This window comes from Colobus angolensis, unplaced genomic scaffold (assembly GCF_000951035.1).
Source record: "Colobus angolensis palliatus isolate OR3802 unplaced genomic scaffold, Cang.pa_1.0 Scaffold8, whole genome shotgun sequence".
In the NCBI taxonomy this organism is placed as follows: domain Eukaryota; kingdom Metazoa; phylum Chordata; class Mammalia; order Primates; family Cercopithecidae; genus Colobus; species Colobus angolensis.
Window position 1 is genome coordinate 3,506,094 of NW_012121820.1, and position 18,099 is coordinate 3,524,192.

At 42.8% G+C, this 18,099-nt stretch overlaps 1 protein-coding gene across 3 annotated transcripts in view; it reads right to left on the minus strand.

Moving 5' to 3' along the window:
• SLC9A8 (solute carrier family 9, subfamily A (NHE8, cation proton antiporter 8), member 8) overlaps positions 1 to 18,099 on the minus strand; it is a 78,528-nt gene that overhangs the window by 40,907 nt on the left and 19,522 nt on the right. For all 3 annotated transcript variants that reach the window (XM_011928825.1, XM_011928827.1, XM_011928826.1), the window contains exons 4-5: positions 10,396 to 10,454; positions 4,006 to 4,089 (exon numbers count right to left, since the gene is read on the minus strand). In XM_011928825.1, coding sequence (XP_011784215.1) covers positions 4,006 to 4,089; positions 10,396 to 10,454 — 143 coding nt within the window. The remainder of the gene's footprint in view (positions 1 to 4,005; positions 4,090 to 10,395; positions 10,455 to 18,099) is intronic.

Genomic DNA, 18,099 nt, shown 5'->3' on the forward strand with positions numbered 1-18,099 from the left:
AGTGGGTTGTGCTCCCTCTTTGCTTGTTAAGCTTTCATCATCCCAAGATCTCGGGACATTTCAACTCTTCCTGATCCCTTAGCCAGCTCCCAGCTCAGATCCTAGTCTATGCTCTCAGTGCACAGTCACCCCACCTTGTAGCGGTTGACAAGACTGCAATTTTGCACTTATTTACGTAACTGATGTCTGATTTTCCCATGAGGCTGCAGGCTCATTCTGGGCAATGACCACATCTGCTTTCGCACAACACAGTCCCTGACATAATGTCCCTCAGAAGGAGGATGCCCAACAGACAGGCACTGACGGAATTAACTGTGTTTCACGTCCAAAGTCCACACAATTAGGATACCAAGATACACTATCAGATATTCCTTTTTCCTGGCCAGGTCTTTTAAACAATTTTACTTCACTCTGTTAGTATCATCATTAACTATGACAGATAAAATGTTTCTATCTATATTTCACACCATTTAAGAGAAAATATTCAAGTCCAAGCAGCATGGTAACATCTTTCAAATTTCCATAAAATTAAGGAAATTAAGCTAGTTATCATAACCCTATGGACTTCACTTAGGACTTACCAAGAGGCTTTAATCACTCCCGATTGTGGGTGTGAACAAGATTCTTGTTTTCAGCTCAGAAATCGCCAAACCAGGGACATTAGGACCTGCTATTTTAAAGCCCACTCATGAAGGAGTGTCCTTAGCTGAACACTGACTGCCCCACTAAGCCTACCTCCTAGAAGCTGCAATTTTGACTTGGCTGCCTATAATCTGACATTTAATTCCTTTATTTGGCATATCAATCTTTACTGAAGAAAGAATTTTAAAATAACTCAAGGCAAACACAATGATTTGGTTTTTCAAAACAAAGGGCTTTCAATCTATGAGTTTCTCTTTGCAAATCGCTGTTTTCTATTGTTATTTCAAAACAGATTAGGCTGGGCTCAGTGGCTCAAGCCTGTAATCCCAGCACTTTGGGGGGCCAAGGCAGGTGGATCACCTAAGGTCAGGAGTTCGAGACCAACCTGACCAACATGGAGAAACCCCATTTCTACTAAAAATACAAAATTAGCTGGTGTGGTAGTGGGCACCTGTAATCCCAGCTACTCGGGAGGCTGAGGCAGGAGGATCGCTTGAACCCGGGAGGCCAAGGTTGCAATGAGCCGAGATCACGCCATTGCACTCCAGCCTGGGTAACGAGCAAAACTCCATCTCAAACAAACAAACAAACAAACAAAAAGATTAATCAGTTTTGACCTGTTTGCAGAGTTCTAATGTTGATATAATTCATATACTTGGTTAAGATTAATCTGGATCCCGAAATTTACCCAAATTAAAGTTACCACACTACAAGAACTTCCCTCTGCTAGATAAAGCAAATTTACTGTTTCTTTTTGACATAAGTAACACCCTACGATCTGTGCAATATTTACAATTCAAAGAACCAGTCGCTGCCCAGCTAATGCACATCAACTGATGATAATCTTACTGAAATCTGTATTCTAAGTCCAAATTTACATTAGCAAATATCACAATAGTAAAATAAAATATTCCAACTTTACTTCCTGTCATCTTTGGGGCAGGGTAGAAAGTAGACAGAAGTTTCAGAATTAGCATTTCATAATCCTATAAGTCCCTTTCATATAAACTGTCACATTATCTGCTGGAAAGTCATCTTCAACAAAATATTTTTCTAAAAAACTATTACTTTCCTCAAATTTTGAACAAGTTTCTCTCCCTTCCCTCTAAAATAAAAAATAGAAAATAAAAACTTTACATTCTCTGATATTCAAAATGTCACGTTTTTAAGTCAAAATCAAGTCAATTTCCTCAGCATGTTTTGAAATATTTTCATAATCTGCTTACAGTTAAGATTTGTTTACAAAGTGAAAGATGGAAAGACATGGTGACCTTCAACTTACGTTTCCTTATTAAAAATTATCTGACGTCAGTAACAGTTTCTAAAACTTGGGAATATTTTTTACATTAAACTTCCTTTTCACTTTTTCTTTGGATAGATGTACAATAAAATAATAACTTTAAAAAAATCTGGGCTGAACATCTTAATATATTTTTGTTTCAGTACAGGAAAATTAAAGACTTAATTTCTATGTTTTTACCAAAAATTTCTAGACAAATCTAATCTGTTTTTAAAAAATTGTTTATTTATTTATTTTATACCATGTCAACAACAAATTAAGTTTATTTTTATTTACTTATTTTGGAGACAAAGTCTCCCTCTGTCACCCAGGCTGGAGTGCAGTGGCGTGATCTCAGCTCACTGCAAGCTCCACCTCCTGAGTTCAAACGATTCTCATGATTCTCATGCTTCAGCCTCCAGAGTAGCTGGGATTACAGGCACACACCACCACGACCAACTAGTTTTTGTATTTTTAGTAGAGATGGGGTTTCACCATGTTGGCCAGACTGGTCTTGAATCCCTGGCCTCAAGTGATCCACCCACCTTGGCATCTCAAATTGCTGGGATTACAGGCATGAGCCACTGGGCCTGATCTATTAAGTTTAATAAATTATTATTACTACTACTGGAGGTGGTATTGTTATTAATAACAGATAACATTTTTATCATTAATAACAAGAAGCAGCACTCCATTTATTGTGGTGGGTGGTGCTTTGCCTACATTCTTTCATCTAGTGTGAATCTCAAAGCACCCTGGGAAGGGTAGGGTTTTGGGGTTTTTGGTTCTTACTTTACCAAAAAGAAACCTGTAGGGGGCAGCGCATGATTAGACCTGTATTGTGTCTCTGGCTTTCCTCTCTCCAAGGGCTGGCTTAAACTTTCCAATCTTCACAGTTTTTTTAAAAATCACATTCACAAAATAGCTGTTGTATTATTAATACTAGTATTTTAAGTTGAATCACTTTATTTTAAAACTTAAATACATTTATGTTTAAAGAAAACTCACAGACAAGGAAAAAACCACGCACAGACACAAACAGGCTTAAAAGTGAGAAGCTCCTGCCCAGGCAGAAAGACTCACACTAGCGGCCGGACACAGTGGCTCACGCCTGTAATCTCAGCACTTTGGGAGGCTGAGGTGGGCGGATCACTTGAGGACAGGAGTTTTGAGAACAGCCTGGCCAACATGGTAAAACCTCGTGTCTACTAAAAACACAAAAATTAGCTGGACATGGTGGCGTGTGCCTGTAATCCCAGTTACTCAGGAGTTTGAGGCAGAAGAATTGATTGAACCCGCGAGGCGGAGGTTGCAGTGAGCCAAGATCATGCCACTGTACTCCAGCCTGGGTGACACAGCGAGACTCCATCTCAAAAAACAAAAACAAAAACAAAAACAGCACCTCACACTGGGAGTTGCAAGGCAATGGCCATCAAGGCCAAACCAAAGCAGAGAAGTGGGTAGGGGCCAGTGCCACTGCTCACCAAGGCAAGGAGGCAAGGATGGGCAGGCAACTGTGGGACTAGGAAGGGAAGGATGGGGCTCCAGCCTCAGAAGGAGAAGCTGGATCAGGGAGTGGGCGAGAAGAGATAGAGGTTGAGGGATGAAGGGGAATATCAAGCTGGGGTCTGAGGCCATGGGAGGACACTGAGAGGGAGACAAGAAAGGATGGATGGGCCTGAGGAGGTTAGAAAGGCCCCAGTGGGGGAGGTGAAAGAAACAAAAGCCCTGGGGCACATGTCCCTGTCATCCCAGGACACAGTCTACCCTCTTTACATCTATCAGTCTGTGTCCAGGAAGACGAGTCAATGCATCATCTGTGAGCCACTTAACATCATTCAGCCATCTTTTTGGGCAAAGCACCCATTTATGACAAACACTGGCTCAGTGAGTCACACTGCCTGAAACCATTAAAGCAGCCAATTGATTATGTCTGCTCCTCTCCAGAATTCAGGCACTGCAGTCCAGCTTCCACTGAGCACAACCAGGAAGAAGCAGAGCTAACACCCAAGCTTTTAAGGAACTTGCTTTACAAACATGAGAAACTGTCCAGACCAAAGCACCAATGTGGGCCTGAGTCTCACCTTGTGTAATGAATATCCAGACTCAAAGATAATAGGGGGAAGCAGGAGGAGGAAAAACATGTTTGGACGAAACATTTCTTCTTCCTGTAAATAGAAAATGGGAATCTTAAGAGGCATGGAATTTGTGTAATTAAGAAATAAATTCATCAATAAAGAGCCAAAATAATTCTTCTTTCAGAGCCTGGCCTAATGGAAACGTATAATGTTTAAATAACTACCTGATAATAAAATCAAGCAGAATGAGAGATTCCCCCTTCAAAAAAAAAAAAAAAATGAAATTGCATTTTATATTATTATTATTATTATTTTTGAGATGGAGTCTTGCTCTGTCGCCCAGGCTAGAGTGCAGTGGCCGGATCTCAGCTCACTGCAAGCTCCACCTCCCGGGTTCACGCCACTCTCCTGCCTCAGCCTCCTGAATAGCTGGGACTACAGCCGCCCGCCACCTCGCCCGGCTAGTTTTTTGTATTTTTTTTTTTAGTAGAGACGGGGTTTCACCGTGTTAGTCAGGATGGTCTCGATCTCCTGACCTCGTGATCTGCCTGTCTCGGCCTCCCAAAGTGCTGGGATTACAGGCTTGAGCCACCGCACCCGGCCTATTATTTTTATCATTATTATTATTATTTTGAGACAGAATCTTGCTCTGTTGCCCAGGCTGAAGTGCAGTGGTGCAATCACAGCTCCCTGCAGCCTCCACCTCCTGGACTCAAGTGATCCTCTCACTTCAGCCTCCTGAGTAGCTGGGACTACATGTGCGTGCTACCGCGCCAGGCTATTTTTTTTTTTTTTCTTTTTTTTAGATACAGGGTCCGCTGTGTTGCCCAGGCTGGTCTCAAAGTCCTAACCTCAAGCAATCCTCCCACCTCAGCTTCCCAAAATGCTGGGATTACAGGTATGAGCCACCGCACCTGGTCAAGACAAGGATTTTAAAGGTGACCGGCGAAAAGAAATAGCACAACAAACTGCTTCCAAACACACAGTAGTATGTTTTTTATTCCTTAGTATAGAAAGAAAATTAATCTGAATCTAGAAAATTTCAATTCTGGTTGCATACTTTCAAAAACAAGTCTACAAACTGGAATTCCTCCAGGAAAAAGGTAACGGCAAACCCTAAAACAATCCACTCAGAGGAACAGGAAACCCTACACATGGTTAAAATAGCTCTGCCTTCTTTCTGCTTATCACAGACAACTCTGCCGTTTTCCAAAGTCTGATGTGATGAAACAGTCCCCATTGGATGCTTTTTCGACTTGAGACTTGGCTACAAAGACAGTCCCTTACCATGTGTCTTGCTATAAAAGAACACCTGAGGCTGGGTAATTTACAAAGGAAAAATATTTATTTGGCTCATGAGTCTGCTGTCTGGAAAAGTTCAAGACTGGGTATCTGATAAGAACCTTAGGCTGCTTCCACTCATGGGGGAAGAGAAGGGGAGCCAGAGTGTGCAGAGATCCATGACAAGAGAGAAAGAAAGGGGGGGCGCGGGTGGGACCAGGCTCTTTTTAACAATCAGCTGTATAGGGAACGAACAGAGCAAGAACTCATGCACCTCCCTACCCCAGCAAGGGCATCAGTCTATCCATGAGGGTCCACCCCCATGACCCAAACACTTCCAACACTGGAATCAAATTTCAACATGAGGTTTAGGGAGACAAACGCCCAAACCATTGCACCTTGCTTCCAGATTTGATCATTAAGTGCCATTATGAATGGTGTTTCCAGAATACAGCCAACTTTGGAGGGATGAAACAATAACAATTTCATTTTCTATATTATTAGAATATCTCTCTAGCTGTTGGTAGAATTTGGGGGAAATATATATTGGTCCTCAAGCCCAAAATGGTTATGTGTAATACATAGTCTTCTTAAAAATGCAAAATCAGGCCCTTTTCATATGAATATTTTCCCATGTCACAATTTTGACAGTCTGATTTCTTGTCAAAATCCCTATTCCAAAGAATGCCTAAATGTATTCTTACAAATGTACAGCTGTTACCATAAAGACTAAAAAAAATTCAAAAAAGGCTCAAAATAGAAGCAAATGATGCCTTCTGAAATGCCTTATTAAGTCTTAAAATAGCAGCATGTACAACAAGCTCATGATTCAGACTGGGACTGTGTGAAAAGAAATGAGCCGAGCTCTGTGCTTTGTGGGGCAACCTATTCTCAGGATCTGTGCAGCAGGATCACTATATACAGCCTTTTGGAGATACAAAAACTACCCCTCCCACCCTGGGAAAAAGGAGAATCTACCTATAGTGGGGTAACATAGTGTCCCCCAACCCCAACCCCAATTCATGTCCACTAGGAATCTCAGAATGTGACCTTATTTGGAAATAGGGTCTCTGCAGATCTAACGAAGGTAAGGATCTAGATGACCTTACACTGGATAAGGGAAGGCTAAAGGCAGCAAACATCGACTTGTAAGAGACAGAACGAGGCACACAGAGACGTGTAGAAGAAGCCCATGTGAGCACAGAGACAAAGACAGGAGTGATGCAGCCACAAGCCAAGGAAAACCTGGGCCACCAGAAGCTGGGAGATGCAATGAAGAATTATTTTCTAGAGTCTTTGGGAGGGAACCCGGCCCTGCTGATACCTTGACTTCTCACTTCTGGCCTCCACTTAGTTTGTGGTAATTTGTTACTGCAGCCCTCATGAACACACTGCCTTTCAGGGAAATAGTGTTATAGTTCCTTTTGGCAATGGCTCCCCCAAAATGGTCTGAGGTGATTTCAGGTGGCACCTGAGCAGTGTGTGTGAAATACCACTGACCTCACCGATTGAGACAGTCAGCCCCTTCTGATTATTTCTTCAGGCCCAAATAAATCCAAGACACCTTAGGATGGCAATACCGCCTCTAAGGGCTCTAACGTGCTGATCTCCCTCGACAGAGAGCAGACTTGACCTCTGATGCTTCAGCAGGCATCTGTACTACTTCATTTTTATCATGTTTACAAAACAATATTAGTTTCTGAATGGAAATAGTACTGTAACGTTGCCTTGAAAATAAACATGGCCAGGCGTGGGGGCCCATGCCTGTAATCCCAGCACTTTGGGAGGCCAAGATGGATGGATCACGAGGTCAGGAGTTCGAGACCAGCCTGGCCAACTTGGTGAAACCCATCTGTACTAAAAATACAAAAATTAGCTGGGCGTGGTGACAGGCACCTGTAATCCTAGCTACTCAGGAGGCTAAGGCAGGAGAACTGCTTGAACCTGGAAGGCAGAGGTTGCAGTGAGCTGAGACCACGCCATTGCACTCCAGCCTGGGTAACACAGTGAGACTCTGTCCACTCCCCGCGAAGCCCCCGCAAAAAAAAAAAAATAATAAGAAAATAAGAAAATAAATATATAGGCCAGGCACAGTGGCTCAATCCTGTAATCCTAACACTTTGGGAGGCCAAGGTGGGAGGATCACATGAACTCAGGAGTTCGAGATCAGTCTGAGCAGCACGGTGACATCGTGTCTCTACAAAATTTTTTTTAAAAAATTAGCCACATCCAGGCGCAGTGGCTCACACCTGTAATCCCAGCAATTTGGGAGGAAAAGGTGTGTAGATCACTTAAGGTCAGGAGTTCGAGACCAGCCTGGCTAACAAGGTGAGACCCTGTCTCTACTAAAAATACAAAAATTAGCCGGGCACGGTGGAACACACCCGTTCTCCTGCCTGGCTACTCAGAAGGCTGAGACAGGAGAATCATTTGAACCTGGGAGGCAGAGGTTGCAGTGAGCCGAGATTGCACCACTGCACTCTAGCCTGGACAATTGAGCGAGACTCTGTGTCAAAAAAAGAAAGTAATAAATAAATAAATAATATACATATATATATATTTAAAAAGCAAATTGATAGAAAAATATTAAGCACATGATAATACAGGTAGAATGCAGACCCAGCAGGTCAGTTTGGAATCAGAACTTCAGGGAAAGAAACCACCAGCTCCTCTTGTTTTTCTGACTTCCGACTGCTCCCTGCACATCTGGTTTCCAGGCGGATATCTTGCTTCTCACTCTGACTCTCCACAAATGCAGGCTCCTCCAGGAAGCCTGCCCCAATTCTTTTTTTTTTTTTTTTTTTTTTTTAGAGACAGGGTCTTGCTCTGTTACCCAGGCTGGACTGCAGTGGTGCAATTATAACTCACTGCAGCCTCAAACTTCTGGGCTCAAGCGATCCTCCTGCCTCAGCCTTCCAAGTAGGTGGGACCACTGGTACATGCTGCCATCCCAATCTAGCCTTCTTTTCTGAGGTCAAGCACTGGTTACCTGGATGACACTTTAGGCACTTTATCACATCCATCACCTAACTTGTTTCATGGTCTGTACTGTTAAATACATTCTATTATTTTATCTTGAAAAGTAACACCTGTTGGAAAACAAAAATTCAGTAACAATGATGCATATAAAACTAGAAGTGAAAGATCACCTCCCATTCCCCTACTCCCACCGCTTACAGCAGGGGTCACAAGCAAAGGTTTCTTGGGGCCACGCTGCATGACCCGGAAGATAAGCCCCTCTGCTCAGTGTCTCTGAACACTGCTGGACTTAGTGCTAAGAGAGCTTCTGCTTTTCCAAGAGAAGCTAGAAGTTCTGAATTTTATGTAAAATTTCCAGAATTTTATATAGACTAGTAATATTTTAAAATCTAACTTTTTTTTTTTCTTTGAGATGGAGCCTCCCTCTGTCACCCAGTCTGGAGTGCGGTGGCTCAATCTCGGCTCACTGCAACCTCCACCTCCTGGGTTCAAGTGATTCTTGTGCCTCAACCTCCCAAGTAGCTGGGACTACAGGTGCGTGCCAGCACACCCAGCTAATTTTTTGTATTTTTAGTAGAGACAAAGTTTCACCATGTTGGCCAGGCTGGTCTCAAACTCCTGACCTCAGATGATCCACACGATTTGGCCTCTCAAAGTTCTGGGATTACAGGCATGAGCCACCACACCCGGCCAAAATCTAACAATTTTTAATTGTTTTACAGCCAATTCAAATTTTGATCATTTATTTTTTATTTTTTATCTTTTTGTATTTTTGTAGAGACAGAGTTTCACTATGTTGCCCAAGCTGGCCTCGAGCTCCTGGGCTCAGGCGATCCACCCACCTTGGCCTCCCAAAGTGCTGGGATTATAGGCATGAGCCACCATGCCCAGTCTTGATCAAATGATTTTTAAATCAGATCAAACAAAATGGGTTAGCGGGCAAAATCTACACATCAGGCTATATCCAGCCTAGGAGTAGAAAAAGGCTCTTCAGTCATGACCCACTCTTGGAGTGGTTAAATGTAGCCAAGTCACGGGAAGGCAGAGATCCCACATGTAACGTGCTCCAGTGGGGCCTCCCCAGCACAGGTGTGGCCTATCACTCTTCGGAGTTCAATACACATTTTGAAAATTTATTTAATATATAAAATATTTCATTACTATTTATAACAGCTTCAAATTGTGTTTTACGTTAGGCTATAAGGTTTGTCTTGCTAATTTTATACTCTACAGTTTCACAGGTCAAATAATCCTAGGACCTAGGAGCTTCATCAAAGTAGGAAGGGCTCAAATGTGATCAATTTTAGCCACATAATTCTTTACTATTTTGAAATGAATCTTATTTCTCTCCACAAAATCAATTTTGTAGCATACTTGTTAATCTCACCCTACTCAACATGAATGCTCAAGTTGATGTTGAAATTCCAGTTTCAATGAGTACTTGCAACCCAGGATGATATTCATACTCTAATAACCTCTTTAACACAAGGGTATGTATATTAGCAAACTGAGGACGGGGTGGTATGGTGGAGAAAACACTGCATATTCAGGCCAGAGGGTTTGCACACAAGACTCCACTCAGCCACTTTCTTACTAGCTCTGTGACACTGAATACATCCCTATCTCCCTGAGTGTCACCTTTTTCATGTGTAAAAATGGGGTGATGATATTACAATACCCAGACAATCCACCTCACATGACTGTCATGAGGGTAATATGAGCCACAATATATGAAGTAGTGTGTTTCACAGTACCAGACAAGTATGTTTTATTATCCTCAGTTGTCAGAATGGAATTGGGATCAATAAACAGTATTTAATGTTTAATGCTAATTAGAGAATTTTCCTGCCTAATAAAGTAGGTTAGCCTCGGATTACAAAAATGCAAGTATAATAACAACAACAAAAATATGACATTGGTGCTCCCATGTGCACTTGAAACAGTATGAGACTTATGCTTTTGCAAAAACTAGGATGTAAAGGCATCAACCTGTATCTAATAAAAAAATTTTAAATTAATGGGGTATATAATATAATAATATAAATAACTCCACTGATAGCCAAGTAATTACAAAAAAAAAAGCCAGCATAACCATCAATGTTACTAAAATTAAGAACAACCAAAGGGCAAACCTACCTTCCAATTCGCCAGTTTTTTAAACTCTATAATTTTTATAACTGCTCCCATGAGAATACCTACAAGAGAAAATTTAACATAAATTTAAGATAGGAGAAAGATTACTCAAATTTAAGATATGACACAACCTCAGAGGTCCTGACGACATGTGCCCTAGGTGGTCAGGGCACAACTTCGTTTTACACATTTTAGGGAGATGTGAGGCATCTATCACATGAATTTCTCGCTCACATCGCAGGCAAACACACTAAAATGAAGCACAAAAGTCAGGCTGTGGGGGAGGAAAAGCATTTTAAAGCAAGACCCAAGGATACTCTGACTGGTGAAGATTTATCACCTGTCATTTTTACTATATCCACCCATTTTCAATGTGAAATGGCAGAGTTTACAAGCTAAGTTTGCCATGTACTGTTTATTTCCATCATTTTCAAAAAAAAAGAATCCATGATCACTTTCTCAGACTCAAATAGCAGTTCCATGTTGAATATTTAGTTACAAAAACACAAATGCTGAAAATAACCTAAAGTAAAAGTCCTGTGAAATTCCTGGAAGAAAACAGACCATCTAAGTTCAGGCATGTTTCCATAAACCTGACAGGCTCATCATTCTCATAAAGCAGCTACCAAAAATAATTCTCAAAGCAGCAGCATGGGCACAATTTATGATTGCCCTGCTACTCCCTAGATAAACGACTCTTAACCCTCTGTTGGTTCACCAGAATCACCGCGGGAACTTTTTATAAAATGAAGACGCCCAAGTAGAACTTCAGACCTACTACATCACAATCTCGGGTAGGAGATGACACAAAGCAAGCCTGCAGGCCATTCCATGGATGCTTCAAAATGAAGACTTCCCTCTCCCAGAGAGGAAGGAGCTTTTGCCACAAGAAGATGGAAGCACAGCTTACTGGGTGGGTGGGAAATAATACCAAACACAGAATTTCAGCAGGAAAAGGATGTGCACTAACACTACCTTAGGGTAGGTAGTTTCAGGTGAAGAGGGGAGATAAGTTCATTTGCACTTTATAAACCTCCATGCTATTTGAATTGATACATAGTATTAAAAAATAATAAAATTATTTTGAAAAAGAGGAAGGACCCCAGACAAAATAAAGCTGAGCTATAAAAGGAGTCAATGGATATACATTCCTTTGCCAGGGAGCATGAAGCATAGATTCTAACCCATCTCCTGCTACAGTTCCCCAAGAGCTCCCATGCTCTTATTTTTTCAGGTTGTAATTACATTTTAAGGAGCTTTTACACTTTTGTTAGCCAAATAGTATGTGGATACTATGTAAAATGTCATAAATAAGACAAAAGCCCCTTTAGATCATACCCCTCTTCCACCCCCATCTTCATTCTCTCTCTTCCTGGCCCAAGGTAACAAACTATTTTGGAAAGGTTGGGAAATATTACATCAGGCCCTTCTCTATCCTCTTACATATATATATATATATATATTTAACTGAACAGTAACAGGGTGTGAGAGTGTGTGTGTGTCTGTAAGTGTATGCATGGCACACCTGAGTGTTTTTATTTATATAAAATTTATGGTAGTATAATGTATCATCCTACTACTTGCTATTTTGCTTAGCATTAAGTCTTAGAGAGCTAGGCAGGGATTATTATGTACAGATTTGCTTCATTCCTTTTAACAGCTGGGCAGCATAGTATAAAAATGCCACAGAACCAACCAGGCGCGGTGGCTCACCCCTGTAATCCCAGCACAGGAGGCCGAAGCAGGTGGATCGCCTGAGGTTAGGAGTTCGAGACCAGCCTGGTCAACATAGTGAAACCCCTGTCTCTACTAAAAATACAAAAAATTAGCTGGGTGTGTTGGTGGGCACCTGTAATCTCAGCTATTAGGGAGGCTGAGGCAGGAGAATCGCTTGAACCCGGGAGGTGGAGGTTGCAGTGAGCCGAGATGGTGCCATTGCGCCCCAGCCTGGGCAACAAGAGCAAAACTCCATCTCAAACAAACAAACAAACGAACAAAAACAACAACAAAAACTGCCACAGAACCAAGCGCAGTGGCACCTGCTTATATTCTAGCTACTCAGGAGGCTGAGGCAGGGGGATTGCTTGAGCCTAGGAGTTCAAGATTGTAATGCACCATGGTTGCACCTGTAAACATCCACTGCACTCCAGGCTGTGCAAGACCTCATTCCTGTTAAAAAAAAAAAAAAAAAAGAAGAAGAAGAAGAAAAGAAAAGAAGCCACAAATTGAACAGATATTTCTGACCGGGCACAGTAGCTCACATGTGTAATTCCAGCACTTTGGGAGGCTGAGGAGAGAGGATTACTTGGACCCAGGAGTTTGAGACCAGCCTAAGCATCACAGGAAAACCCCGTCTCTACAAAAAAATTTAAAAATTAGCTAGGAACCAGGTGTGGTGGCTCACACCTGTAATCCCAGCACTTTAGGTGGCCAAGACAGATGGATTACCTGAGGTCAGGAGTTCAAGACCAGCTCGGCCAACATGGTGAAACACTGGTCTCTACTTTTGCAAAAACTCAGATGTAAAGGCATCAAGCTGGTCTCTACTAAAAATACAAAAATTAGCTGGGCGTGGTGGCAAGTGCCTATAATCCCAGCTACTCTGAAAGCTGAGGCAGGAGAGTTGCTTGACCTGAGAGGTGGAGGTTTCAGTGAGCTGAGATTACACCGTTGCATTCCAGCCTGGGCGACAGAATGAGACTCCGTCTCAAAAAGGAAAAAAAAATAAAAAAATTTTAAAAATTTTTAAAAAATTAGCTAGGTATGGTTGTTCATGCTTGTTAGTCCCAGCTACGTGGGAGGCTGAAGTGGGTGCATTGCTTAAGCCTTGGAGGTGGAAACTACAGTGAGCCGTGATTGTGCCACTACATTCCAGCCTGGGTAACACAGTCAGACCTTGTCTTAAAAAAAGAAAAAAGAAAAAAGAAAAAACTTAGCCAGATGTGGTGGTAGGCAACTGTCATCCTATTCCGGTAGCTGAGACGGGAAGACTGCTTGAGCCCGGGGGGTGGAGGCTGCAGTGAGCTATAATGATACCAATGTACTCCAGCCTGGGTGACAGAGCAAGACTCTGGTTCTAAAAATTAAAAAAAAATTTTTTTAATTAAAAATAAATTGAGGCCGGGTGCGGTGGCTCACGCCTGTAATTCCAACACTTTGAGAGGCCGAGACGGGCGGATCACCTGAGTTCAGGAGTTCGAGACCAGCCTGGCCAACATGGTGAAATACCGTCTTTACTAAAAAAATATAAAAATTAGCTGGGCGTGGTGGCAGGCACCTCTAATCCCAGCTACTCAGGAGGCTGAGGCAGGAGAATCGCTTGAACCCGAGAGGCAGAGGTTGCAGTGAGCTGGGATCATGCCACTGCACTCCAGCCTGGTGGACAGAGTAAGACTCCATCTCAAAATATCAAACAAAATAAAATAAAAACAAAAATACACATAAATAAATTGAATAGATATTTCGGAAAAGAAGATGTACAAATGGCTGAGAAACATATGAAAAGATGTTCAACATCATAAATCATTAGGGAAATGCAAATAAAAACTACAATGAGATACCACTCTACACCCACTAGGATGGTTATGTAAACCAGAGTATCTGAGACAAGTCTCAGTCAAGTTTGGAAGTTTATTTTGTCAACGTTAAGGATGCCCACCCATGACACATGCCGGACGTAGCGGCAGGTACCTGTAATCCTAGCTACTCAGGAGGCTGAGGCAGGAGAATCACTTGAACCCGGGAGGCGGAGGTTGCAGTGAGCTGAGATTGTAGCACTGCATTCCAGCCTGGGCCATAGAGCAAGACTCCATCTCAAAAAAAAAAAAAGGTGAATTGTGTGGTATGTGAAGCACATCTCAATAAAGCTGTTGCCAAACAAAAAGCACCACAGATTGTATGATTCTATTTCTTTATATGAAATGTCCAGGACAGGCAAATTCAGAGACAGAAAGTAGATTGGTGGTTTCCAGGGGATGGGAGAAGGGAGAAGGGAGAAATGGGGAGTGACTGCTAATGGGTATGAGTTTCTTTTTGGGGTAATGAAAATGTTCTGGAATTATTTAGAGGTGATAGTAGTACAACTCTGTGAATATACTAAAAAACTCTGAATTACGCACTTTAAGATGGTGAAATTTATCATATGTGAATTATATTGCACTTAAAAAAAAAAAACAACCTTTTTAACCATTCCCCCACTGATGGCCTGCCTCCAACTGCTTGCTATTAATAGTGGTGCTGCATTGAACGTGCTTGTACATGCCACTTTGTGTTGAGTATCTCCCTGTGGAAGACATTCACACATAAAAAAAACAAGACTATCTCCCTAGGGCAGATCCAGAGACTACAAATGGCAGGTTTACAAAGCATGAGCATTTTTAACTCTGAAAATGTTGCCAAATTATCCTCCAAAGTGGTTTTACTGACTTACACTTCCACAAGAAAGTGTCCCACATCTTCAGTCACGCTGGATAATCATCAGATGTTAACATTTCTGCCAACATGGTGGGCAATACATTGTACTTTAATGTTTCAATTTGTATTTGCATTCAATTTGCATTCAGCAATTATCCTGATTACTAGGGAAGTTAAACCTCTTTCCATGGTTTCAGGCTTCATGTTTAAAGCTTAGTGTTTTTCTGCTTTACTAAAACCTCAGCTTTCTTTTTCCCTTCTAAACGTATACCAAACCTTAATGCCATGATTACCTCGTTTATAACCACACATGAAGCAGTTACATTTGAAAATCAGTAATTATTCTATTGCCCAAGCCTGTGTCTTATTATTATTTATGATGTGCTAGGAAGTTTTGTCAAATACGATGTGATATTATTATTGTTGTTATTACTTAAATAATCCTTTGTGCAGCATTAAATTGGCAAACTATTACTTTACCTCTTGAGATTGAGGTTCAAAGTTAGGTCAAATCAAACAACTCAACAGAGAAAATGAATGTATATTACACAACTCATCACCAGATATTATACATATAGTATATATACAGTGTATATATATAACATGTATATATATAGTGTGTGTGTGTGTATATATGGAGAGAGAGAGAGAGAGAAAAGCTAATATTACAAGTGTGCGCCACCACGCCCGGCTAATTTTTGTATTTTTAGTAGAGACGGGGTTTCACCATGTTGGCCAAGCCAGTCTTGAACTCCCAACCTCAGGTGATCCGCCTGCCTCAGCCTCCCAAAGTGCTGGGATTATAGGCATGAAGCCACTGCATCCAGCCAATATTTAAAAATATTCACAAAAAAATAGAAATTGTAAAAGAGTGAGGTTAAAAATAAATAGAAACACAAGTTTTAACATTTTCCTTTGCTCCCAATTGATCTTTGTGCATACACCTAATTAATGACACCCCTCAATTCATTCAGAGGATCAGGAGCAATTAATGATTATTTGTTGAGCTTCTTCTTTCAGGATTTGTCACTTTCAATTACTTCTAATCCTCAAAAGAACATTGTAGGAAAGCTCAGAGAGTTTAAATAGCTTTTCTGAGAGCTTAGAGCCACCAAGGATGCTGGCCCGCCGGCTCGGGTGCATCCTGCCGCCTCATCATGCTAAACACACAGGTGACTGCACCATTGCAGGCTGCCTGCACTACTACAATGAACTGCCAATGCTCGCTCGCTCACTCCCAGAGTGCACTGCAGGGCTACCATTATGACTGTAAAACATAAATATTCCTGGTCAGTAAGGTTGCGTGAATAATGTTCCAAATGTATTAATTTTTTTTGTTACCACGAAATGTTTTATTTTTCTTGCAGTAGTTTTGTTAATTGTGCAAAATCATGTTTTGTTTTTGCCATTGACACATTATCACACAATCCTGTTCTGAAAGACAAGTGTTCATTAAAAACAAAGCAAAAATAAAAATTCACAACCCTATTACCTAGATTTGTCATTTAAAGGTTTAAAGGAAAAAAAAAAGGGAGGTGCTTTCTTACAAGCTTTTTCACAAGTGTCACATTTTCTGCTTAAAAGGGAAGGATTGGCTGGGCACGGTGGCTCATACCTGTAATCCCAGCACTTTGGGAGGCCGAGGCGGGTGGATCACAAGGTCAGGAGTTTGAGACCAGCCTGGCCAACATGAGTGAAACCCCGTTTCTGCTAAAAATACAAAAATCAGCCGAGTGTGGTGGCATGTGCCTGTAGTCCCAGCTACTTGGGAGGCTGAGGTGGGAAAATCGCTTAGACCCAGAGGGGAAGGTTGCAGTGAGCTGAGACCACACCACTGCACTCCAGCCTGGGTGACACAGTGAGACTAAGTCTCCAAAAAAAAGGGAAGGATTTCAAAACAAAGGTGAAACAGCTTAACAAATATTTATAAAAAGGAACTTTACAGAATTGTCAACAATATTAAGACAACACTGACTAACCGGTTACATTACCACATCTTTCTCCACCCCCACCCTCAGAATGTGTCCTGCCAGGACTAGAACAGGCTTCGTGTTCAAACAGAAATGTTTCAAAATCTCAGTGAAATGACCTGTGCTAAAAACCTGACAGGCATCTTCCCTGCCCTCCCACCTCATCTTCTGCAATTCTCTAACCCAGGTTCTAAACTGTTAAAGGGTCAAAGCCGTGAGTGGGGAGAGGGGAGAGATCCTGCCCCAGTGTGGCTGTCTTACAATTATATATTCCACCATAAGTGCTTGCCTTCTGCAAATTATGATTTTGGAAAATCCAACCCAGGCAGAGGGATAAGAAATTGACATCCTGGCCGAGACCGCGTCCGCCCCGCGAGCACAGAGCCTCGCCTTCGCCGCTCCGCCGCCCGTTCACACCCGCCGCCAGCTCACCATGGATGATGATATCGCCGCGCTCGTTGTCGACAACGGCTCCGGCATGTGCAAGGCCGGCTTCGCGGGCGACGATGCCCCCCGGGCCGTCTTCCCCTCCATCGTGGGGCGCCCCAGGCACCAGGGCGTGATGGTGGGCATGGGTCAGAAGGATTCATATGTGGGCGACGAGGCCCAGAGCAAGAGAGGCATCCTCACCCTGAAGTACCCCATCGAGCACGGCATCGTCGCCAACTGGGACGACATGGAGAAGATCTGGCACCACACCTTCTACAATGAGCTGCGTGTGGCTCCTGAGGAGCACCCCGTGCTGCTGACCGAGGCCCCTCTGAACTCCAAGGCCAACCACGAGAAGATGACTCAGATCATGTTTGAGACCTTCAACACCCCGGCCATGTATGTGGCCATCCAGGCTGTGCTGTCCCTGTACGCCTCTGGCCGTACCACTGGCATCGTGATGGACTCCGGTGACGGGGTCACCCACACTGTGCCCATCTACGAGGGGTATGCCCTCCCCCACGCCATCCTGCGTCTGGACCTGGCTGGCCGGGACCTGACTACCTCATGAAGATCCTCACTGAGCGCGGCTACAGCTTCACCACCACGGCCGAGCGGGAAATCGTGCGTGACATCAAGGAGAAGCTGTGCTATGTCGCCCTGGACTTCGAGCAGGAGATGGCCACGGCAGCTTCCAGCTCCTCCCTGGAGAAGAGCTACGAGCTGCCCAATGGCCAGGTCATCACCATTGGCAACGAGCGGTTCCGCTGCCCCGAGGCACTCTTCCAGCCTTCCTTCCTGGGCATGGAGTCCTGTGGCATCCACGAAACTACCTTCAACTCCATCATGAAGTGTGACGTGGACATCCGTAAAGACCTGTACGCCAACACAGTGC